The sequence below is a fragment of the Marmota monax genome, unplaced genomic scaffold (assembly GCF_021218885.2).
Source record: "Marmota monax isolate L192 unplaced genomic scaffold, Marmota_monax_Labrador192_F-V1.1 WCK01_AAM20220418_F8-fsc00145, whole genome shotgun sequence".
NCBI lineage: Eukaryota > Metazoa > Chordata > Mammalia > Rodentia > Sciuridae > Marmota > Marmota monax.
Window position 1 is genome coordinate 3,815,328 of NW_026695201.1, and position 25,156 is coordinate 3,840,483.

At 41.5% G+C, this 25,156-nt stretch overlaps 1 protein-coding gene across 1 annotated transcript in view; it reads right to left on the bottom strand.

Annotated features, from left to right (window-relative positions):
- Positions 1-2,130: 2,130 nt before the first annotated feature.
- The window catches only part of Slamf1 (signaling lymphocytic activation molecule family member 1), a 38,974-nt gene continuing 15,948 nt past the window's right edge, over positions 2,131-25,156 (bottom strand). Inside the window, exons 4-7 of the mRNA XM_046429057.2 lie at positions 19,218-19,316; positions 14,728-14,801; positions 7,260-7,340; positions 2,131-5,536 (exon numbers count right to left, since the gene is read on the bottom strand). Coding sequence (XP_046285013.1) covers positions 5,486-5,536; positions 7,260-7,340; positions 14,728-14,801; positions 19,218-19,316 — 305 coding nt within the window. The 3' untranslated portion in view covers positions 2,131-5,485. The remainder of the gene's footprint in view (positions 5,537-7,259; positions 7,341-14,727; positions 14,802-19,217; positions 19,317-25,156) is intronic.

Sequence of the window (25,156 nt, forward strand, 5' to 3'; positions counted from 1 at the left end):
TCTGCATCCTCAACCCTTTTTATCTTTTTGTTTTGAGACAGGGTCTCACTGAGTTGCTGAGGCTGGCCTCTAACATGTGATCCACCTGCCTCAGCCTCTTGAGTGGCTGGGCCTACAGACATGTACCAGGTTCAGCACATAATACTCAATGATAATAATGAACAACTATGTTGCTGGCCTATGTATTTACTATACTATGCATTTTATTATTGTTTTAGTGTACACCTTCTGCTTATTGAAAAAAAAGTTCAGCATAAAGCAGTATGCATGTTACACCAGCAGCCTCATACATCTCATGTTTATATATATATATCTTAATCATAGATACATGACATTTGCATATATTTATAATATATATCGTATATATAGCCTCGACATGTAGTAAACTACACCATCTAGGTTTGCACAAGTCCATTCTATGATTTGCACAATAATGAAATTGCGTAATTGCACATTTCTTGGAAAGCATCCTCACTCTTAAGTGACATATGGGTTTGTTTTAATTGTGTATGTTCTCAGCTCCCACTGGGTGTCAAGCTCTGATGCTTAGTAGGAACTTAACTATTTTTGAAATATTGCAGTTGACTGTGGTTAAAACCTGTCATCAATTCACGTTGGGCCACCTTATCTCTGAGGGGAGGGGACCACTCTCTCTCCAGCCTGAGTGTCATGAGCTGTTGAGACTCTAGTCACAGTTTCAGCCAGTCGGATGCAAAGGAGGAGCTGGTGGGGACTCTGGGTAGGGCAGAGTGTATTGCCATACTACCCCCTTGTGGCTGTTGGGTGGAACTCATCTTGGGCATTGAGATGACAGATTGATTTCATAGTAGGAGTATGTTTTTTTTTTTAATTGGTGCATTGTAATTATACACAATGGTATGATTCATGATGCCCCATTGATACCTGCACACAACATAATTTGATCAATTCGCATTTCCCAGAAACTTCCTTCCTCCCTTGCCCTGATCCCTGATCTACTTTCTCTACTGATCTCCCTTCTACACTGTAATTATTATTATTTAAATTAATGCATTATAATTACCTATATATTCCCATATACACATGGGATTCATTGTGGTATATTCATACATGGACATTGCATAATTTGGTAGATATCTTTCTCTAGTACTTCCTCATACCCACCCCTCCTCCCTCCTTCTTGGTCCCCTTCCTCTACCTATTGGTCTCCCTTTTATTTTTGTGAGATCCCATTATATTATTATTATTATTATTATTATTATTATTATTCCCTCATCTCTAGCTTCCACGTTTGAAAGAAAATGAGCCTTGCTTTTCCGAGTGCAGGTTATTTCACGTAGCATGTTGTTCTCCAGTTACGCCCATATTTTTAAAAAGCTGCCTGTGTAATTCTGGTATTTAGGTAACCTTGAAAAAATTGGCAGATTTAGGCCATGCTTAAGTGGCCAGGTGTTCACTTTCAAGGTATGATTGTTGACAGATCTACTTCTTGGTATATACAAGTGTACTCAGGCCACTCAGAGCTTACGAGGGGACCAGCATATCTCTGTGTTAGTAGTTCTCAGATTGAAAAGATTTTGCCCACCAAGGGAACATTTGGACATGTCTGGAGACAATTATTTTTCAGTGCTGGGGATTGAACCCAGGATGTCACACAATCTAGACAAGATTCCTACCCCTGAGCTACAATCTTAGCCCACGGAGGCAATTCTGATGGTCATGATCAAGGACAGGGAACGTATTACTGGCACCGAGTGGGTAGAGGTCAAGGATGCGGCTTAACATTCCGAAATCCACAGAGTAATCCTCATGACAAAATGTCAACTGTTGCTCTAATTGAGAAATCTGCTCTAGATTTCTACTCAAGGGGAATTTGAGGCAGTTCCAGAGAAAGGGGATTACTCTGGCAGGGACCAAAATTAATCACTCCTTGAACGCAGTTCTCTACCGTGTGGGAAGGGTGGTTCCTGAGCTCCGGTGAATGGCCCTCATTCCCATTAGGAAAGGGAATAGCTCACAGCTCGTTCAACTGAGGCAAAGATACCATCTTCAGGGTTTCATAACCAAAGCTGTGGAGACCTGGATTGTGCAACCTGTCCAGCCATAGGTCCATCCTCCAGGAAACCCAAGACAAAAGTGAAAACTCCTTGGTCCATTTGCTGTATTTTATTCATTTCCCCAAAGTAGACACGTAAACATCAGGAGGAGAATAAACGCGTGGTGGCTTCCCGGCCAGCACACGCAGGCATCCTGTAGTCATCACATCTTTGCTCTGTCACTCGGGAGGAAGCCTGGGGCTCCACCCAGTTGTATTGCAGAACATCAGTCCCTTCAAACCAAGAGTCAGCCTGTTCCTCCTGACTTCTCCAGAATTCAGAGAAGCTTGGTCAAAAGAAAACCACCTTAGAGGAGGAACACGGGGAAACCTGACTTGGGAGTCTCTGCTTTGTTCTTTTAAGTCTGAGGAAAATGTTAGTTCCAGCTCACTCACAGTATGTGTGGGGGAAGCCAGGGAGAGATATCTGCTTTTCCTCCCACAACCCAGGCCTGGCGCTGCAAGGCATAAGAGATGGCCCCAAAGAGTCCCTCCAAGACAACCTCCCTCCTCCATGAAGTCTGGAGCCTAGGGATTCAGAAAAGTGGGAAATTGCCTCTCCTCCCACTTTGTTTCTGCCCTCCCACCAAGTAGAAGTCAGTCCCAGGAGAAACCCAGTTGTTGGGAATGGAGCTTCTAAGTTTTAGAAGTTGAGAAGTTTTTAGAGTTTGTTTTATTTGGGCTGTATCAGGTGTTGGTGAGCTATATTCCCAGCCCTTCTTTTAAAATTTTGATACAGGGTCCCACCAAGTTGCTGAGGGTTTCACTAAATTTTTGAGGCTCCTGCTAAATTGTTGCTGCTGGCCTCCAACTTGCAAACTTCCTGCCTCAGCCTCCTGAGTAGGTGGGGTTACAGGTGTGCACCACTGTGCCCCGCTGAGCCTAAAGTTAAGTAAGGATAATGCAGTGAAGTTTTTTTTTTGCCTGCTCAGCACCTGATTGTTATTTCTTCTACTTGGGAATTCCCTAACTCGTAAAAGACAGACCCCATCAATCACTACAAAAGTGGAAGGTGTCAACTATCCAATTCTTGGCCTCCCCTGGAGACAGGAATCTGTGTAAGTCTAGGACTGTCCACTCTCAATTCTCAAACTTTGAATTAGAAGCTAGAAATAAAAAAGACGAAGAAGGGACTATGGAGCATTCATTTTGATGACCAGTAACAACAATACTGAGTTTCTAAGTCCTGAGAGTCCAATGTCTAGTGCTGGGGCCATGAAACTGTGGTGCTCAGGATGGTCATCATCCCTGAACTAATTTGGTGTGGCTTGGTTTGGAACGGGGGATTGAACCCAGGGGTGCTTTACCACTGAACTACATCCCAGCCTTTTTACTTTGAGACAGGGTCTCTAGGTTGCTCAGGCTGGCTTTGAACTTGAGACTCTCCTGCCTCAGCCTCCTGAGTTGTTGGGATTTCAGATGTGCATCACCACAGCTGACCGGGGCTTTATAATTTTGGCTATGGTCCTGACCCTTTTTCCTGCTCACTTTCAAAGCATAGTTTTGCAGAGTCTCCCAGCAGTTACTGGAACTAACTGATATCTTTTCAATAGGTTCCTTTTCTACATAAAATAGACAAAGTCAGTTTGTGTTGATCACAACTAAGAAACTATCACAGAAGTTGGTTCCAGGAAAGGGGAGGCCCTGAGCACCGGAACCTCAAATGTAAATTGGCTGAACAGAGAAGGTAAGAGACAAAGACTTCATAAAGAATTTTGCACTGGGGAGTTGGTGCTCCTTGTTAGAAAATGAAACAATTATTGGTTATTTATTTATTTATTTATTTCTCAAATTATTCAACAAGGTCATACAAGAACCCATAAGAAAAAGAAGCCCTTAATTTGAAAGATGGCCTGTCTAAAAGGAGAGAATAGGAAGAAACCAGGAGTTTACTGAAAGAGGCTCTTTGTGTTTGCAGCCCGGAATCGAAGTGATTGAGCATCCAGTTATTTGAAACTGTTGGGTCAAAATAATTTAATTCTCCACTTGAAGGTAAATTTAGTAAGAAAAGAGGTATTCAGGAAGTAGAAGTGCCCTGTAGTAACTCTGACCTCCAATTTCATATGAGGCCTGGGATGTAAATGGGTTCAGAACCAGCAGAGAGTCTTAGCTGAGGCTCCCAATTTGTCACTCAAGGGAGTAAACAGAAACTAAGGAATCCATGTATTTAAAAATCATTTTAGACAATGGTGGTGGAATGTGATGGACATCCTTATCCAAAGTACATGTATGAAGACATGAATTGGTGTGAACATACTTTATATACAGAGATATGAAAAATTGTGTTCCATATGTGTAATGAGAATTGTGTTGCATTCTGCTATCATGCATGTATTTAAAAAATAAAAGCAATTAAAAAAATCATTGTAGAGCCAGGTAGGGTGGTGCATGCCTGTGATCCCAGCAGCTTGAGAGGCTGAGGCAAGAGGATTGCAAGGTTGAGGCTAGCCTCAGCAACTTAGTGAGGTCCTAAGCAATGTAGGAAGACCCTATCTCAAAACAAAACATAAATAAGGGGTGGGAATGTAGCTCAGTTAGCTCAGTTAAATCGCTCCTGGGTTCCATCCCTAGTAGCAATAAACAAACAAAAAATCATTTTAGGAAGTGAAAAATCTCCTTGGGACAAACAAGTTCCTCTGAGTATCTCAAGTTACTTTATATTAGAATCACTAAACACTCAACACTTAAAAACAGTGACAACGACAACAACAACAACAACAACAACAACGGAATGTTGTTTGTGCAAAACTATACTTTTAAAAACCTTAGAAGGTTTCCATTCTACCGTTCAAAGCTCCAAGACCTTAAAGTCTTTCTTTCAGTTTATTGACTTTTTTTTTTTTTTTAGCTCCTGGGTTTTGCATCTAAAATATCAAATCTCTTAGCTTCTTTTATAGAGCAGTCTTAGAGTGTTTTATGTATAAGATAATTCACTCTTCAGAGAGAGAAACTGAGGTGCAGAGCCTTGATCCGGTTGGAAGGTGATCTGGATCGGTTCCCAGGACAAAGGACAAACAAGCAAAATGTAAACTTTTCCAGACTTTGGGGCTGTTGGTCGGCCATCTGAGACAGGCACTAGATGTCCTGGCTTTCTGTTTTTGGATTTTAGTGTCCATCCTGTGGAAGAGTGAGAAGTCTGGAAGTCTGGACTCACGTTCTCCACTAAAGTTGGAAAACTGTATCAAGTAGCTCTCAGTTCTGTGTCCGAGTTGGCTGCAGAGCAGGCTGACCACCTGGGAAGTCCCACCTCCATCCCTGACTCACAGGCATGGGTGAAGAAACACCACCACACCATTGATGTGAACATTGTGCAGATGTGCACAATGTCTCAGGGCCCGGGGCCAAGTTCAGTGTTTTTGTCTTTGGTACTTCCGTTTTCCTTCGGAAAGTCTCTTCCCTGGGTCTGTGGTGTCAGCTCTCTGGAAGGGTCACACTGGCATAGACTGTGATGGGATTTGGTTCCTGTGGGCAAAGTAGGAGGCTGTGAGTGGAGGGATGGGGTGATTGGAAGCATTGCTTAGAAAAAAGAAAAGGGAGGAGGAGATCACAGGGCACAGCAATTTGCTCAGAGTCTACCACAGGGCATTGCTGAAGGCAGCACTTGGGTCCCCGAACCACTGCCCCACTTTCCAAGCATGAGCATGTCATCAGAGAGCCGGGGGACCTTTCCTCAGTCAACGGAGGACAGGCGCTCAGTGCCCTGCCTTTCCGTCTGCTCTCTTCTCTTCCTTTATTAGGAACACCATTTGCAGGCATGGGGCACAGTTTGGAGAAGCCCAGAGAGTTCTAAATTAGTGAGCTTTAAAAAGGGCTAGCAGTTGTGGCTCAGTGATAGAGCTCCTGCCTACCATGTGTGAGGCACTGGGTTCAATTCTCAGCATAAATAAATAAATAAATAAATGTCCAGAAACAACTAAAAAATATAGTTTTTTATTTTTTTAAAGGCTAGCAAGACCTAAAGTGTGATAGGAGAAATGGTATCAGCAAGAGAGAAGGGTGGAGGGGAGAAAAGGATTATGGGCAAAGAACCCCCAAGAGGGTAAGGAGAGTCACAGAAAGAAAGAGAAAGGAAGGGACAATGTAGGAGGTTTTGCTATAAAATATACATACTTTATTTTTCATTAAAAAAACTACGTTCTTTTTTTCAAAGCCTTTTAAATCAAATTTATATTTTTACTTCCCTCTTGGATTTGACAGTGTACTGAGAATAGATCTTAAGAGGAATATCTATTTGGAACAGGGCACCTCTCTGGGCACGTTTGGGTGCATGTGCAGGAAGAGCTTTGAAGAAGAGAGAGAAATGTAGAAATATTTGTGTCTTTGTGCCTCTGTCATTCTGTCTCCTGTAATACTTTAGTAGAGCCCAACTGGAGCCAAGATTTCGGCTCCAAATTTCTTTCTGTTCATCTAGTGAAGGAGAGACTCCTGTCAGAAGCAAGCACAAACCATGCCCACCTTGCAAGGGGGTGGAGGAGGTGAGTCTCGTGTTAGTTTCGTGTCCTGTTCTATTCTAGGCTTTACTAAAGCCTATGCAGAACGCCAGCCCTAAATACTCTGATTAAATGGGGGCAGTCAGTGTCTAGGCATGAGCATTTCCACGATGATAGTTTTTTTAATGAAATTTCATTCTTGATTAACATGTGCCTATTCATGGGCTACCACATCAGAGTTCAACAGAAGGCAGGAGCAGTTTTACAAGGCTCCCCTGGTGATTCTGTTTTACAGGCGGAGTTGAGAACTCTTGGACCCAAACTCCAACCCCTAAACTTAAGTACGCACAACAATCACCTAGGGGTTATTATTATTTTTTTTAATGTGTAAGTTCCTGGGTCATCTCCATAGATGTTCTGATTTAACAGAATTCTAGGTGGGAGGCCCCAGGAATCTTTATTTTTAACAAGTGTGCTAGCTCTGATGGGGTCTTTACACAACTCTCAGAGAAACACTAGTGCAAGGAGTAAGTCACAGTTCATGTCACAAGGAGTTTCATGGAAGCCCTAGAATGGAGGTCACAGCTCTCCCTTGGCTGACTGCTTGCCGTGGGCTACCTTCCAATTTCAGGACTCACCGATCTGTTCCATTTCATCACCACAGAAAAACAAAACCCAAACCAGCTCCCTCCCCTTCCCCTCTCTACCTGTTCCCTCTCTGCAGCGGAAAGGCACCGAGAGATGCCTTCTCTTACCTGGACTGGCTCTGTGGCAGCCACATAAATGGTGGTGCAGGGGTCCTCAGCTGGCAGGGGGTCAGGTTTCTTCTGAAGAGTCTGCAGAAGAAGCCAAGAAAGCAGATTAGTTGGGTGCAGAGTCAGTTCCCATGCCACTCCCCCCACAGAGAAGCCCACATTCAAGTACTTCAAGTTGAAAACTTAGAGTCACTTGGTCCAACCTCCTTTCTAGGTGGGAATTCTCTCCCCAACTTCCTTGGAACCCAGTTCTCTAGGCTTTGCTTGAACTCCCCAAGTGACATAATGGAGCTCACAACCTCCCAAGGTATCCTCATTCCCTTAGCACTACCCATGGTCTTTTAAAGTCTTCCCCATAGTGAACTGAAATTGGTGTGGCTCTTACGGGGCAGCCAAAGAGGATGAGTTCTTAATAGGAATTAGGCCATCACATGCAGAGCTTGTTCTACCCCACACTGCTGTCCCCCTTATTCCTCAGCCTAACGTACGTCTTCTCATTTGCCTCACAACCACTTTCTATGCCAAATATTGATAAAGAAGCTAAAGTGCAAAAAGATCAAGTACTTTCCTAATAAATACATGCATGTAGTATCAAAACCAGGAGTCCTACCAAGGTCTTTTTTTTTTTTTTTTTTTGGTACTAGGAATTGAACCCAGGGGTGCTGAGTTATACCCTCAGTCCATTTCTTTTTTTATTTTGAAAACGAGTCTCACTAAGTTGCTGAAGCTGGCCTCTAACTTGCAATCCTCCTGCCTCAGCCTCCCAAGTAGCTGAGATTAACAGGCCAAGACCACCACACCAGGCCTACCAAGGTCTTTAAGAGCATTCGCTTTCTATCACTACTCTCCTTTGGTTTCCTCAACTTATAACGACCTATCCTTTACTTAAATTCCTCAGGTATTCAAAAGTTTCATTCACACATTCTGGCAACTGAATGTTATATTTAAGACACTGATGTACTTATATGTCATTTCCCCAAACAGATTGTAAGTTCTTTGAGAAGTAGCCTATGTTTATTTGCATTCTCCACAAAACAGTGCTGGGAACATCACACACACACACACACACACAACAACAACAACAACAACAACAATAACAACAAACTAATAACAAAAACTTCAGTTGGCCTTTGTTGGTATTATTTTTTTTTTCAGTAGTGAAGATTGAACCCAGGGGTACTTTGCCACAGAGCTACATCCCACCCCCTTTTGGTTTTTATATTGAGACATGTCTTGATAAGTTCCTGAGACTGGCTTCAAACTTGCAAGCCTCTTCCTTCAGCCTCCCCCCCAGTTGCTAGGATGCATGCACCACTATACTGCACTGATATTATGTTGAATGAATTAAAATCCATAATACCTGAGTGGAATGAAATTGACCAAATTATGTTATGGGCATATGCAAATATGTGACAATGAATCCCACTACTGGTATGGCTATAATGTAGCAACAGATAAATCAATCAATAAAATAAAATCCACAATGCCAGGACAAGTCAGTGTAGGGATAAATTGAGATCCTACCCCTGTGAGATGGGAATGGCATAACTTTTGGTAGGGAAGTCATTACTCAGCACATTTTGGGGACCCTGGTGATGGTCCAATGCTGCTCCAACTTTCTTTGAATATAGAGCAAGACTTGAAGCCATAGCATGTGTTGAATGGGAGAGAACTTGGAATCTTGCCATCTAGGGGGAGAGTGAAGAAACTGGAAGGGTTTACTGGAGGAAAGGAGACTCAAGGGGGACACGATCTTTCCTACACATATTTGATGGATCACCATGTGGAGGAATTAGGTTTGTCAGTAGAGTCCCTCAGGTTTGGAGGAAATATTTTGGTCCAATATAAAGAATATTTTCTAATAGTAAAAGATGCTCAGATGTGGGATGGTGAGCCTTGGAAGGCAGTGCATTCCTACTGCTGCAAGTGCTTGGGCAGGGGCTAGATCAGGGCTTCCCACACTTGCTCTGTGCATATGGATTACCTTGGGATCTTGTTAGAAGGTTGGTTCTATTTCAGAGGATCTGGCTTAGAGGCCTGAGACTCTGCGGTTCTGGTAAGTTATTGCTAATGTAATAGAGGAGAGAATGGAATAATAAAAGTATAACTTTTAAAGTCCTCCACTAAAGAAATGCCAGGCTCAGAGACCTTCACCAGTAAATCCGACTAAATACTTAAGGAGAAAAAGAAGATCAGTCCTACCCAAACATTTCCAGAGAATCACTAAAATGAAAAATACCCTGTAGTGAGTTGAATTGTGACCCTGAAAAGATATGTTCAGGGCTGGGGCTGTGGCTCAGTGGTGGAGCGCTTGCCTAGCCTGTGTGAGGCACTGAATTCAATCCTTAGCACCACATAAAAATAAACAAATATAATAAAGCCATCCTGTCCACCTACGATTACAAAAAAAAAATTGAAAGAAAAAAGTCATGTTCACCCAGAGTCTTGGAATGTGACTCTGTTTGGAATAGAAGTCCTAGCAAATGTAATTAAGGTAAGAACTTCAAAATGAGGTCACACTGGATTAGGATGTGTCCTAAATCTACTGATGTGGGTCTTTTGAAGGTGGTAAAGGAGAAAACCCAGAGGCACAGAGAGGGAAAAGTCATGTGAAGAAGGGGGTAGAAATTGTAGCAATGAAGCCCCAACCCATCAGACTCCAGACACTGCCTGGGGCTGCCAGATGCCAACAGAGGTAAAGAGGTTTGTCCCAGAGAGCATTCAGCGCACATTTGGTCCCGCCAGTTTGTCCTCTTGATTTTAGACTTCTGGCTTGCAGAGCTGTTAGGGAATATTCTGTTGTTTTAAGCCATCAGGTTTGTGGTGATTTGTATGGCACCCCCAGGAAACTAACATACACCCCAACTCATTTTGCATGGTTAGCACTATCTTGATATCAGACACTTCATAAATGCATTACAAGAAAGGAGACTTACAGGCCCATTTCACTCAGAAACGTAAGCAGAAAAAAAAAAAAGTTAACAGAGTACTAACCTATAATATCCAGCAATATTTTAAAAGAACCAGACTAAATTGCTTCTATTCCAGGAATTCAAAGTGGGTTTGACTTTTGCAGATTAGTACGCTGTCACATCAGATAAGTGAAAATCAACAACAATAACCGTAAGATTATCTCAACAGACACAGAGAGTGTTGATAAAATTCAACATCAATTCGCCATCAAGTGTCTTAGTGAAACAAGAATAGAATAGTCCTTTTTTGTTTGTTTGTTATTGTATTTTGTTTTTCAGTGATGGGCTGAGCCCAGGGCCCCCCACTTGCTAGGCAGATGCTCTGTATCACTGGACCTTTACCCCCAGCCCCCACTATTCAATTTTTAAAAAAATGTTATTATTTGTTTTTATGTGGTGCTGAGGATTGAGCTCAGCGCCTGACACGTGCAAGACAGGCACTCTACCACTGAGCTATAGCCCCAGCCCCTCACACTCTTCCTAATGTGGTAAAAGAACCACTACTGAAAACCTCAGAAAAAATCTTAATTGAGAGATATTGAAAGTCCCCCCCCCCCAGTACCAGGGATTGAACCCAGGGGTGCTTAACCACTAAGCCACATGCCCAGTCCTTTTTATTTTTTGTTTTGAGACAGGGTCTTGCTAAATTGCTTAGGGACTAAGCTAAGTTACGGAGGTTGGCTTTAAACTTGCAATCCTCCTGCCTCAGCCTCCCAAGCCACTAGGATTATAGGTGTGCACCACTGCACCCAACAAAACTTTCTTTTTGAATTTGGAACCACACAAGGATGTCACTCTTACCACTTCCATTCACCACCATGTGGCACATCTCAGCAAGTAAAATAAGACAAGAGAAAGGAAGAGAAGTTCTCTGATTTGTAAATGAACAAATCAGACTAACTTTACAGATGATGCAGTATTTTACAGAGAAAACCGAAACATCTATAGACAAATGACTAGAACTTACCAATGGGTTTAGCAATGTGAGATATAAGGTAAATGTGAAAAGAACGATTGTAATTTGTATACGGGGTAAAAATGGGAGTTCATAACCCACTTGAATCAAAGCGTGAAATAGGATATATCAAGAACTATGTAATGTTTTGAACAACCAACAATAAAAATTAAAAAAAAAGAAGTGATATGAAACTCAAAAAAAAAAAGAACGATTGTACTTTTATATGTCGATAATAAATTACTAGAAACTAAGCCTTTTGAAAAAGAGAGAGCATGGATGAAAGTATCCCAAAACATCAAATGCCAAGTAATAAATTATTAAGGACGTAAAGTTCCCTTACTCAGAAAACTATAAAACATCATTTAAGAAAATTAAAGAAAGGAAGGAACTGTCAATTTTTGTGAATTAAAAGACTCATTACAATAAAGATGTAGTTCATCCTCAAATGGGTCTATGCAATTCTTTTTTAAAAATATTTATTTTTTAGTTGTAGTTGGACACAATATCTTTATTTTATTTATTTATTTTTATGTGGTGCTGAGGATCGAACCCAGGGCCTCACCTGTGCTAGGTGAGCGCTCCACCGCTGAGCCACAACCCCCCTCCCCGCCATGCAATTCTAATTAAAATTCTAGTAAGGTCTGGAGAGGGTGAGTTTAACAACTGCTTTTGAAATAAATATAATAATGGCTAAGAACTCTTCAAGAAAAAGAACAAGTGGGAAGATTCTTTTGACCAGATGTCAAAATTTATAATACATCTAAAATGAAGACGGTAGAGCACTGGTAGAAGTATATACAAATACATCAATAGGATGATAGCACTTTAAAATAGAATTACACATAGCTGGACGCGGCAGCTCATGCCTCTAATCCCAGCGGGAGGCTGAGGCAGGAGGATTGAGAGTTCAAAGCCAGCTCAGCAAATGCAAGGCACTAAGCAATTCAGTGAGACCCTGTCTCTAAATAAAATACAAAATAGGGCTGGGGATGTGGCTCAGTGGTCAAGTGCCCCCGAGTTCAATCCTCAGTACCAAAAATAAAGTAGAATCACCCTGAGTTATGATAAAGATGACTCAGCAGAGGGGCAAGGACAATCTTTTCAGTAAACAGTTAGTAAGATATTCACATGGAAAAAGAATAAAACTTGACCCCTTTTATACCAAACTCCAAAAGTCATTTTCAGGTATATAAAAAATATAAAGGTGAAAGAGAAGCCATACAGATTTTGGGAGATGATAGAAGAATCTTTTCATTACCTGAGAATCAAGAGAGATTTCTCTGGACACAGAAAGTGTTAACTCTAAAGGAAGAGATTACTAAATTGTTCTATGCTGAAATTAAGAACTTCTCTTTATCAATAGTACCTCTGAGAAATTTTAAAAGCAAGTCACAGATGCTACTGGTATAGCTTCCAAAGAGCTCATATCCAAAATATTAAAATCAAGCTATATTAATTCATTTAAAAAGCCTAAAACAAACAAAGGTAAATGGGCAAGAGATTTAATAGCCACTTTAAGAAAAAAAGTTTTTCATATGGCCAATAAAAAGTTGTTTAACTTCTTTACTAATCAAAGAAATGCAAAATAAGACCAAAGAAGACACATCCAACAGTATGTCTAAAATTTGAAACTGATTCTAATTTTTCTTAGCATGTGCAGCAATTGAAATCCATTTATAGATAAGTAAATTGATACACCTATTTTGAAGATTAATTGGGTCTTTCTAGTCATTTTGAGGAATGCATAGCCCATCATTCAGAAATTCTGATTTTAGATATATGCTTGACAAAAATATGAGCATATATCCACCAGAACACAAGTGTATGAATGTCCATAGTTGCAGTTTTCATAATGACCTCCAACTCTAGATAAGCCAAACACTGTTCATCAATAGTCAACTGGATAAAAAACTTTACTACATTTAGACATTGATAGTCTATACAGCAAAGAAAATGAATGCATTATATCTTAGTTTAAAGGGAATATCCAGCAAATAAAAACAAACAACAACAACAACAACAAAAACAAATGAAAGAAAGAAAAAAGAATCGAGGATTATTTGTAAAAGTTAAAAAAGAAAAAAAATAAACCATATCTCTAGAAGTCAGGATGGTGGTTATCTTGGGGCAAGAGAGAGGGAGGTCTTCTAGAGGTACTGGCAATGTTCTTTCTATTTCTTGTTTTGGGTATGTGGGTTGTGGTTTTACAACAGACCAATGCAAAAAAATGCCACTTCTGGTCAAATAGGTGGGTGGATTCGATGCAATCCTAGTAGGATTTTTTTTTTGTAGTACTTAAGAAACTGTCTCTGATTCTAAAATACACATAAAAGTATAAAAGGAAAAGAATAACCAAAACCTCATGAAGAAAACCAAGATGGGGGTGACCTATTTTCCCAGCTGTCAAGAGGACATTTAAGGGCACTCACTAAAGCTGACATTTACGTGTTGTACCCTTTTTTTGGTATGCATGGCATGCTTCACAGTCAAAAAGGATGCTAGCTATCGCATAGGAAGTAGTAGCTAGGAAAACACCACGGTGAGGATGGACCTGGTGACCCACACGTGCAAATGCAAGAGATAAGGTGGTTACTCTTGGGACTTGCTTATGTTTAAAGATTTGTTTTCAGCAAGTGTAATAAAGCCTCCAGAGCACTAGGACATAGCAGAAATAAGAGCTCTGTCCAAGAATCTGTCTCCTGATCTTCAAAAAGGAATTTACTGTCATCTGATGCAGTTTTCCAAAGTACTAATCAAAATTGTCTTTATCTTCACATACTTTACTCCAGAATTTGACCACCCCCCACACCCCCAAATGTCCTGCTTTTGGCTTATAAATCACCTAGAATTGATTTCATGTCTGAAAAACGACAATGGCTCCACATTTGACCACAGTCCTTGCAGCCTCCCTGCCTCTTATATCCAGTGGTATCTGCTCCCCAAATTCCATCATGTCTCAATTTCCCCATCATTTTCTTCTTAGACCTGTGATCACACTGCCAGTTTTGCTTTCTTCCATCTCCAATCTTCACAGCATCTTCTACTTCAACCACCCTCTTAACCAGAATCCTCGAGATCCTCCCTTCCCTATCCCTTTTGCTGTCTTCCTAAACTTGGGTCAGTTCAACATGTCACGCCATAGCCTTTCCAAACCATCCCCTCTCCTCCTCTCAAACCTGCACCCTTTTCCCCAGAGAAGGAGAGTTTGGTACCATAGAACTAACTCTGCACTCCTAGAAGGCCCGAGTTGGAAGGAGTCATATGTCATATGTTCACAGCTTGCTCATTTTTTTCTTAGGAAGAAGTAGATGACCAGAAGATCACCCAGTGTTTCCCACTATTTCAAATAATAAACAGCCCCATGTGACACTGGTTTAGTGACCTCCAGGAGAGCTCTGGTTCTTGACTTATCGTTCCCTAATCTCATCTGCTGTTTAACCCACGCAGAGCCATGAATGTCAGACATGCAAGGTGGACTGGCCAGGAATCCTGTGGGAAACATGGGGCAGGCCCCTCCCAAGGAAAGTAGAGAACTTACACCTGCTTTCTGGACTTGGGCGTAGATAGTAAGGCTTTTTTCTTCCGCAGCTGGTTGGTATTGGTTTTTGTTACCTGGGGGAAAAGAAACCAGAGTGGTTATTTCCCCAGTCCCCAGCCCTGCTCAGAACTGTCTGGTCTTTACTTCCCAATGAAACTCACCTTTCCCTGGGCTACCATGAGAACAAGGTACCGAGTCCCAAGCCCCTGAACATGTGTCATAGGATGCTGGGGTCGTTACTTGATCTCTCTAGGCCTCTTTCCCTACCTGAAAAATGAAATTTGAAATATCTGCCTCATGGGGCCTATTGTGGTAATTATGAAATATTCTTGTAAAGTTCTTAGAACAGGGCCCAGCACACAGTAAATGCCCAATAAGTGTGCAGTAGAGTTCTCATTGGTGTGTCATTCAATTATTATAATGTCTATCATTTATGGGCCTATCTGCTCTTCTAATAGGATTCTAAGTTCTTTGATGTCAGGGCAGGTTTATTTATACCTCTTTAGTTTCCTCCAGCTGGTAGATGCTGCTTCACTCACAGCTTGCTGACGTATTTCTGGAGGATGTGTGTATGTGGAGGGTGCATGCGTGGATGTGAAGGGTGACACTATAGAAGGATGGTCTACCTGGGACTATTTGGAAAATCTAATTGTACAGTCATTCTACTCTCTCCATCTGGAAAGTTTGCTCAGGACCTAGATTCTCTGTAAATTAATCACTTTTAAATGTTACTTTTTAACCCATTTAGGAAGTTTTCTTTTAAAATTATGAGTAATCCACTCTCATTACAAAACATTAAATTACACAGAAATTGTATAATGTAAAAAGTAAAGTCCCTCTCCCTAATCAACCCAGTTTCATTCCCAGAAGTAACCACTTTTAAAAGTTTGATGTATGCCCTTTTAGACGAGCTCTGTGCAATATAGTACTTTCTGTGATGATGGAAATGTTCCAGAATTGCACAGTCTAATACAGGTAGTAGCCCTAAGTGGCAACTGAGCACTTGAAATGTGACTAATGCAACTGGAAAACTCTATTTTATATCTTATTTAAGTCAAATTAGATTAACTCGTCGTGAGGTGGCAGGCTGATTGCTTGAGCCTGAGTTTGGTCCAGACCAGTCTGGGCAACATAGGGAGCCCCTGTCTCAAAAATAAATAATAAATAAATATTACTAGCTACATGTGACTATTGAACAGTGTAGTTCTGGACATTTGCTATATTTATATAGGTTTTTGTTTGTTCGATTTACACAAATGGTGTTACACATATTTTCTCTATAACTTAACCTCTTAAAAATGTTTTCAGTATCCTGGAATGTTGTGCTACTGAACTACATCTCAGACCTTTAAATTTTTTTTCTTTTGAGACTGAGTCTTGCTAAGTTTCCCAGGCTGGCTTTGAATCTGTGATCCTCCGGCCTCAGCCTCCTGAGTTACTGGGATCATAGGCGTGTGCCACTGTGCCTGTCCTTATTCGTTTGAACGTTGCTTATCTTTTGCATATATCAGGCAGAACTGAGAATGGTGGGAAACTAACAGACTGAAGCACAGAGGACTTTTAGGGTAGTATTATAAAATCCAGGCAGAGGAATAAAGGGGCTTGGCCCGGAGGTTACTCTTTCGGGTAAACATATTTTTAACACTGATGAATTTATCCTCTTAAGCATGTTTCTGAGAGATTGGCTCAGAGAAGAGGTCCACTTTTATCTGAGAGGGGAAGTCCCAGTGTGTATGTTGTGAATGTGGTGGAATGTGCTACATGATGGTGTGAATTTGGGGAAGGAAATGGTGGGCAGCCCCAGAGAAATTTCAAGGAATTCAAAAGAAGTCAGTGCATGATTTTCCTGTGTGTGTATGGGCATGGCATGGCTCCAACTTCACTGTTGTCAGAGAACAAGAGAGTGAAATAGAGGGTAATGCTGGGGGGTGACCAGAAGCAGTTGGAGGTAGTAGAGGGATGGATGCAAGGCAGATCTGTGAAATGTATCCTTTTGGTTCGAATACATGAGTGTTTGAAAAGTTAGGTACGGCTGCCTAGCACTGTCCTAAGTGCTGTCTCCTAGGGGATACGAGTAGAGAAGATTCCAGTCCTCACGGACTTCCAATCTTTAGGTCAGCTCGGGATGAAATTTTGAATTGGAGAATTCAGTCCTAAATGGTCAAACAGGTGAAAAAAAGAGCAGCTGACTCAAAAAAAACCCAAAAAACCAAAAAAAAAAAAAAACAACAACAACAACAAAAAACAAACCCACCATGGGCTCAGTATAATTTAGTCTCTGATTCCCCCCCCCCCCCCCCCCCCCCCCCCCCGCATCCCAGTGCAAGAGCAGGTTTTCAGGAGCCAGTTCAACTTGGGCTCAAAGCCAGCAAGGTCTTAGGGTCTAATGAAAGAGGTCTTGATCTTAGAATTAGGGCATCTTATTCTAGTCATTAGCTATGTGACACATTGCACAAACTGATGTCATCTCAATGGGTGTCTTCCCTTACCCAAACAGTGAAATGTCCTTTTCAGCTCTACCTGAAGCAGAAAAGTGTCCTATGTTACCATGACTTCAAGTATTTTAAACTTGCTATAAGTATCAATTGTGTGTGTGTGTGTGTGTGTGTGCATTGCTGGGAATAGAACCCAGGGCCTCATATATGCTAGGCAAGTGCTCTACCACTGAGCTACATCCCCAGCCCTCTAAGTACTACTTTTAGATTCTTCGGATGCAGCCCTCAGATGGCAATGGAACTTAAACACTAATGTTTTAACTCACCTACATCAAGAGATTTGTGTGTGTGTGTGTGTGTGTGTGTGTATGTATATATGTATGTATCACTCTTGGAGGCCACGGTGTTTGTTTATTTCCTGCATATTAACTTAACAATCAACACCACAATACCATGAAGTACATAACATTAACCCCATTTTGCAGATAAGCAATGAGTCATTGGCTTGGCTACAGGCTCATCGGTAGCAAAGTCCACATTTGAATGTAAGTTTGTCTAAAGCCAAAGCCTATGTTGGTAGCCAGTGTATTTTCCTGGAGCTGAAATTACCAGAGAGTCCGTTTGACCCTCTTCAGAATTAGGCTGCATTCTGGAGACGATACCATTAGAAGCTGCCATTAGATGATACTATGAGAAGCTGCAGTTTTGTGGAGGGTATAGCAACTAAATGTAGGTTTGGACACCAGTTTGAAGCTGACTTTTGTGTTTACAAGGAGTAAATAGTGACTGGAGATGAGGATGGGTGTGTTGGTTGGCAGAGATGTGGTGGGCTGGGAAGCACTGTTTTCTTCGGAGCTCAAGCATGTGATGAGTAGAATGTAGTTGGGTAAAGCAGGGGTCTGAATCCCAGCACCTTTGCTAATTAGGTTAATGTGGGTGAATTCATCTCGGTTTTCTCATCCCTAGTATCTCACTGTTTCCTTATAATAGAAGCCACATGTGGTTGCCCCACCCCCATACCTTAGGTTCTCAACAGAATTTCTATCTGAATCACCCACTCCTCCTCCCCCATTGCCTCCCCAGCCAAGTCTTAGATGGAGGAAATGAGAAAAAGTAGGCAGATGTGCTGTGATCTAGATTTTTTTTTATATAAGCAAAACCAACATCAGATTGCTGAGGTAAGGGCTTTTCTAAGAAGATTGTGATGTGGATAACATTGATCTGCTTGAGAATGGGATCCATCCCTGGCTGCATTGGTGATATGAGCCCGGGAGGGCCAGTCAGGACATTTGTCCTGGTCTCAGGGCAGGATATTCTGGTTCTAGTGTGGGTCAGTGACAGTGTGGCCTAGGGAAGCACACTGCTCTGAGATATTAAGTCATAAGATAATTTGCAGGAGTGGCCAGGAGAGAATACCTGTTAACACTTAAACTACAGAAAAATAATCGAGCCTTACTGGTTTCAGTCTATCCTGGGAAATTTTTTTTTGGTACTGGGGATTGAACTCAAAGGCACTGTACCACTGAGCTACATCTCCAGTCTTTTATAGTTTTTTTTTTTAATTTCAATTTTTAAAATTTTATTTTTTGAGACAGGACCTGGATAATTGGCCCAGACTGGCGATCTTCCTGCCTCAGCCTCCCAAGTCACTGGAATTACAGGTGTGAGCCACTGCACATGGTTTATCCTGGGAAAAATTTTGTAGGAGATCCAAGAATTCTCTGAATTCTCCTCCCTAATGAATTCTGTTAAGCCTCTCTTCTGGACCCCTTCAGCATGCTGGGCATATCTCCACTAAATTGAAATTGCATAATGTTTCCCACATTACACACCTCTGGCTCTTTTCTCTATTATTCCCAGAGGTTGGTATGGAGGATCAAGACATGTTGAATTCAATTGAATTGAGCAAGGTCCCAGGAGATGTTTATTTAGTATTTTTCAAAAGTGGCTCCACATAGAACGCTGCAGTGGTGAGAGCAAGTCTAGGCTTGTGGGGAGAGGTCCTCTGCTTACCTAAGGGTCTAGTAAGAATCTCTCTATTGTCCAGACACCTACCTCTTCTTCTCCACAGTAGGATTACCACTTCAATAGTCATGATGACACCCACGATGCCCCCTAGCAACAGTCCAGCATACAGTCCCCATTGTCTTGATTCTGAAAAAAATTCAAAAGGGCCATCTCAAAAGCATTGCAAGCTTAAAAACATCCTACTACCAAGTGGGAAGACTGGGCTTCCTGTTCTGTTCCTACCTCCTCTCCAAGAGGAGTTATTCATTTATGCGTTTTTTGTTGTTGGTGGTGGTGGTGGTTTGTTTTTCCTGATATTGAACTCATGGGCATTTTGTCACTGAACTACTATTTATTATTTTGAGACAGAGTCTCACTAAGTTGCTCTTTTGGCCTTGCTAGGTTGCTGAGATTGGCCTCAAACGTGTGATTCTGCAGCCTCGCTGGGATTACAGGGGTTGCTACATACCCTGCTTTGTTTACTAGATTTTAAAGGTCAGCTTTAGATCACTGAACATTTCCTTGTTTTCTTACCCTAACTTCATTCACTATACTTGACTTTCATATTCCTAATTTCCATAGATTATTTTTCTATTAAAATGCTTTATTTCCTCTTCAACTACCACATGTCTAAAATGAAACGTATCTTTATCTCTGCCCCATTTCTATTTTTAAATTTCTAATGGGTCCCATATCCATTTTGGGTCAAAAAGAACTTGCTCGTTCTGCATGCTATCCGCATGCCCTCACACCATTCTCATGAGACACTGGGAGAAAAAAAAAATCTGCTCTTCTTTTTAAAAAATAAACACAATAGTACTATTATTATCCTTTAATGCAAATAACTATGTTGAACTCACCAGACCTGAACTAGAAGAAAAGCATGTCGTTTTTCCTCTCACTTACTATCATGTTTAAAATTAGCCAGGCTCAGCCAGGCCCCAAATCAGAGAGTCAGCTTTATAACTTTCTCTCCATTAGCCACTTTACCAAAGGAGCAACACTTTGGAAACTAGTGGATGAGACCTCCTGCCCCAGTAGATAAGACATACAGTTCAGTAATATCAGGCAATTATTAAGTGCATACAATTGGTTAGATGTTTGTGCTGGTGTGCATTTGTGTACTGATGTATTTAAATATCACAATAATATTAGGACGTGGATACTCTCATTATTCCCATTTTATGGATAGGGAAGCAGGCATGGAGAACCTCAAGAATTAGAACTTGGTCTAGGAGTAGAAGTACAGCTGCATGCTAAAGACAGAGAGTTACACCAGGGTGATGAACAGTGGGGTCCACCTAAAGCAATATGCTTCCATGTAATAGCACTAAACTTCTGAATAGCACAAACACGAGGTGTTAATGTGAATGGATAAGGGTGACTTTTAAGGATGATTGTGGAACAAGCCTGCTTTTTGTTGAACCTGTGAGGGATTTGTTGGGAAGACACAGAAAGGAAGGAAGAGGTAGGTTACAAAGGAACTGAGTCATTACATACACAATTCAGATGTTTACAGGACTGGCCAAATATAGATGGAGATCTCATTGAATTGATAAACAGGCATCGCACCAAGATCTAATAGGGCCTCCAGCCAATAGCTACCAAGAACTTTCCTTCTGGGTTTGAAAAGATTCTTTTCTTCCTGGGCTTTTCATATCTCAAGTCATCTCAAGGTATCTCATTGAACTGGCTGGTGAAAAACTTAGTTACAGATTCTCTTCCCCAAATTAAACATATTTGAACCCTGCCAAATACCAACTTCAGCAGTCATATGATTTGATCAAAAAGTTTAGGGGTAAACAGAAAATTCTAAGAAGTCTTCTGATTTTTGTATAAAGCATGAAATTTGGAATCACTGCTGAGGCCATAGGTATCCTGTGAGCTGTTCCACTCTGAAAAGCCACTCTGACTGGTTTATGGTGACTGAGAACCCTCAGTGCTGGGAGGTGTGTATGTGTCAGAGAGAGGGTATCCTTGGTTCAGGGCTTACGCTGTCCACACCAGGGACCCACGGAGAAACCTCCCCAGTACTAAGATAAGAAGCAGAGCCAGCGGCCCAAGCTTCTTTCATCAGCCCATAGAACTGACCTAGCAAATTGTTATAGTAGCACTTACTATTCTGAGACTATTTCCTCTTTCTTTTTCTATTGTATGTATTTTGGGAACTTCCAAAATAGCAGTTAATTTGAAAACCAACCTCTGAATCACTTACAATGTTTTAAAAGTTAATATTTCTCCTAAATTTCACTTGAGATCAAAACCCAAGAACAACCTACAAGGTGATGCTTCTAAGGATTGCCTGCCAGGTCAGCCTTTCTGCTGTCCCCCGGGGTCTCCTGCTCTCAGTTCTGCCCCCCACCCTCCTCCACACACAGACCGACAGTAATAGACACATTGCCAGGCTCTGAAGACATGAAAATACCAGCCCTCTAGCCCTCTCTGTCTTTTCCAGGATCTCATTGATCCAAAATCAATCTGCTACTTTTGTCCTATGACCAAAAAAAAAAAAAAAAAAAAAAGATCAGCCTCTGGCAGCAAAGCCATGTCTGAAAGATGATCTGACCATGTTCTTGAAAGATAGTTCATCAACTAGTTTTTCCTCCAGTCTTTGGATATAAATATGAATATATTTGGGCATTTAAGTTACAGAACCAGAGGTTTTTAAAAACAAAACTGAAAGAAGTACATACTGTGTGTGTTTCGCCCATTTTATGTCAGGGAAACCGACTCAGACTAGTGTACCTAGAGCCCCAGAAAAAGTTGGTGGCCAAACGGGGTGAGATGAGAGCTACAGATTTTGTAGATTTTGAGTTAGTCTCTGGGGATGGGATCCCCACTAGAAAAGCGGTGGTAGGCTCTGATGCTTGGGAGAACTCTTGAGCCTAAAGTCAATCTATCCCTTCACCATCCTCCATCTAACAGGCACCCACTCCTGATCCCATACTGCACTCCATAGTTCTCCTTCCTGAAGCACCTTGCTTGTCCACCATGCCTGCCCAGCCTCAAAGCTCAGATCACGCGTACGTCCTCTGTATCTCCTTCCCTGGCCACCCTGTCCTCTTCATTCTTCCCTCTGCACTGGGCTCCTTCAGCATCTGTGCTTTGGCAACATTATCTTTGCCATGGAGACCCCTTTCCGTGATGGCATTTGGAGCCGGACAGATGGACTCAAATTCTTTGTGTACCACTTCATAGCTCTGTGCCTCACGTAAGCCGTTCTAGCCTCTGGGGCCTTAGTTTTCTCATGTGTAAAATGATAATAATGATATTCAGTTTGCAGAATTGTTCTGATGAATCAGGACAGTGATGCGTGGAATATGCCGAGTGATACCTGGAATCCATCACCTGGTTAATTAAATATCAACTACTTCTGTAATCATCAATTCCCTAACTAGCTGTTCGGTTCTTAGAGGCCAGAGACCAACTCTTATACAGTATGTCTTTTGCAATTTTCTCAGTACTGGTACAAAATAAGTCCTCAAAACCAGGCACAGTGGTATATATGTACCTGTAATCAAGAGACTCAGGCAAGGTGCAGTGGCTCATACCTGTAATCCCAGCAGCTCAAGAGGCTGAGGCAGGAGGATCCCAAGTTCAAAGCTAGTTTCACCAATTTAGTGTGATTGTCTCAAAATAAAATACAAAAAGGGCTGGGGTTGTGGCCCAGTGGCTAAGTGCCCCTGGGTTCAATCCCTAGTACCAAAAAGAGAAAGAGAGGGTGGGGGAGGGAGAGATGGATAGAGATACTTGGGAGTATGAGACAGGCCTGGGCAATTTAGTGAGACCCTGTCTCAAAACAAACAATTAAAAGGGCTGGGAGATGTATCTCAGGGGTACAGTACCCCTGGGTTCTGCCAACAAAACAAATATACACATATTACAAACAAAACAAAATCATAACAAGTCCTCAGTAAATTCCTGTTGGTTGATTGGAAGGGTGGAGAGATAGGTTTGATCTCAAGTCCAAAGGAGTCTCCTCACTGATGTACAAATACCTCAGTTCCATCTCATCCATTGCTTATGACTTAGTTTCCCTACCTGAATAACAGGCCAAAGTGTTTCTGCACTTGGTGCCCATCCACTTGGTGCTATTCTCTAATTATGATATTGATACGGAAGCTAAATGTCAGGGACTCTATGCTCCTAGAAAAAGCCACAAGTGTGGCAAAATGCTGCTTTTCTAGCTTGTTGAGATCAGCTGCCCACAGTTTCTGAGAGCCATTTCTTCATGATCCTCTAAGTCTTTGCTCCTATAGCTCCACTTATTCTGCTCTGTGCAGGCTTGGGTGCAATGTTCAGTCCCTACATCAGTTTCCACACCAAACAAAAGCAAAACCAAAAAACCCTACCTCAGAAATTTTGTGGGTTTAAATTCTCTACTGAAGAGTTGAAGTATCACAGGGAGCAGATTCTAATGTGAACCAGAATGCTTTTACCATCTGATGAGCTCAGAGCTTTGCTTTCTGTTCCTATTTCTGAATGAGCAATATCCTCCCCTTTTTTTCCTACAGAGCCTCCAACATTCACCTGGATTTCTTGGTGTTCTCATATTCTACTTCCTAGTATTTATTAGAGTAGTATCCTAAACGAATAATGTTACCTTCCAAAGAGCAACTCTAGTAGTGGTTTCTTTAGGATAATATTTTTCAGTCTGGGCCTGAACAGTGGTACGTGCCTGTAATCCCAGTAATTCAGGAGGCTAAGGCAGGAGGATCAAAAGTTCGAGGTCTGCCTCAGTAACTTAATGAGGCCCTAAGAAATTTAATGAGACCCTGTCTTAAAAATAAAAAACATAAACAGGGCTGGGGATGTAGCTCAGTGGGGAAAAAAAAACAAAAAACAAAAAAACAACACCATGGGTTCAATCCCAAGTACCCCCCCCACCACCAAAAAAAAAAAAAAAATCAATCAGATGAAGTATAGAAATCCCACTGAGATTGAAATTTCATAAAGGTGGACTCAGTACTTCGTTCTTTATTTGCATTTCTAATTCCATCTGATACAATATAGGACAGGGACCGTTCTATGTGCACTAGATGGACTTAATTTATATTAAAGGTCATATGAATGAATCTGGAAAAAGACTAATGTAACCTTTTGTTAAGAATTATCAGAGTGCTAAATATAAGAAGGTTGCCAGGTACAGCAGCACACACCTGCAATTCCAGTAACAAGGATGGCTGATGCAGATTCCAAATTCAAGGTCAATGTTAGCAATTTAGGGCAAACTTGTCTCAAAATTAAAAAGGGAGTGGGGCTAGGGATGTAGCTCAGTGGTAAAGTGCCCCTGGGTTCAATCCCCAGTTCCAATTAATGAGTAAGTGAGAAGGTATTAGAAGGAATGCAGAGACACCTTCTAAATTTCCCAAGGCTAGAGTTGAAGGGAAGGAGCCATGGCCTACTGTGGCATATGCTTTATAATTTAAAAATAATGGAGCCAGGAGGAAAGTGTATGTCTGTGTTCTCAATATGCCACTCATGGTCCCCAAAGCCCCGGCTTTCTCTCTTTGTGTTCAGTAATATAATAAGGACACTCAGAATGGTGATTCTCAGAAATCAGATAAAAGTTGTCTTTGGGTCCACAATCCTACCATCTTTCAGAAGGAAATACTACATGGACATTCTTTTTTTTTTTTTGGTAATGGGGGTTGAACCCCAGCATGCTCTACCACTGAGCTACACTTTTTTGTTTTGAGACAGTGTCTTGCTAAGTTGTGTAGGGACTTGCTGAGTTGCCCAGACTGATCTTGAACTTGCAATCCTCTTGCTTCAACCTCCAAGTAGCTGGGATTCCAGGTGTGCACCACCTCATCTGAGTACATGAACATTCTTGAACCAGAAGTTTGGGGCTTTTCCTCTGGAACCTTTTAGAAGCAGCTGAGCAGGCTGGCTGAGAACTCTTGTGCTATTTATGAAGGGTACTTTGTGTGGGTCTCCATCCTGTGATCCTTTCTCCCTGGGCTGTGGTTTCCATGAGATGAGCT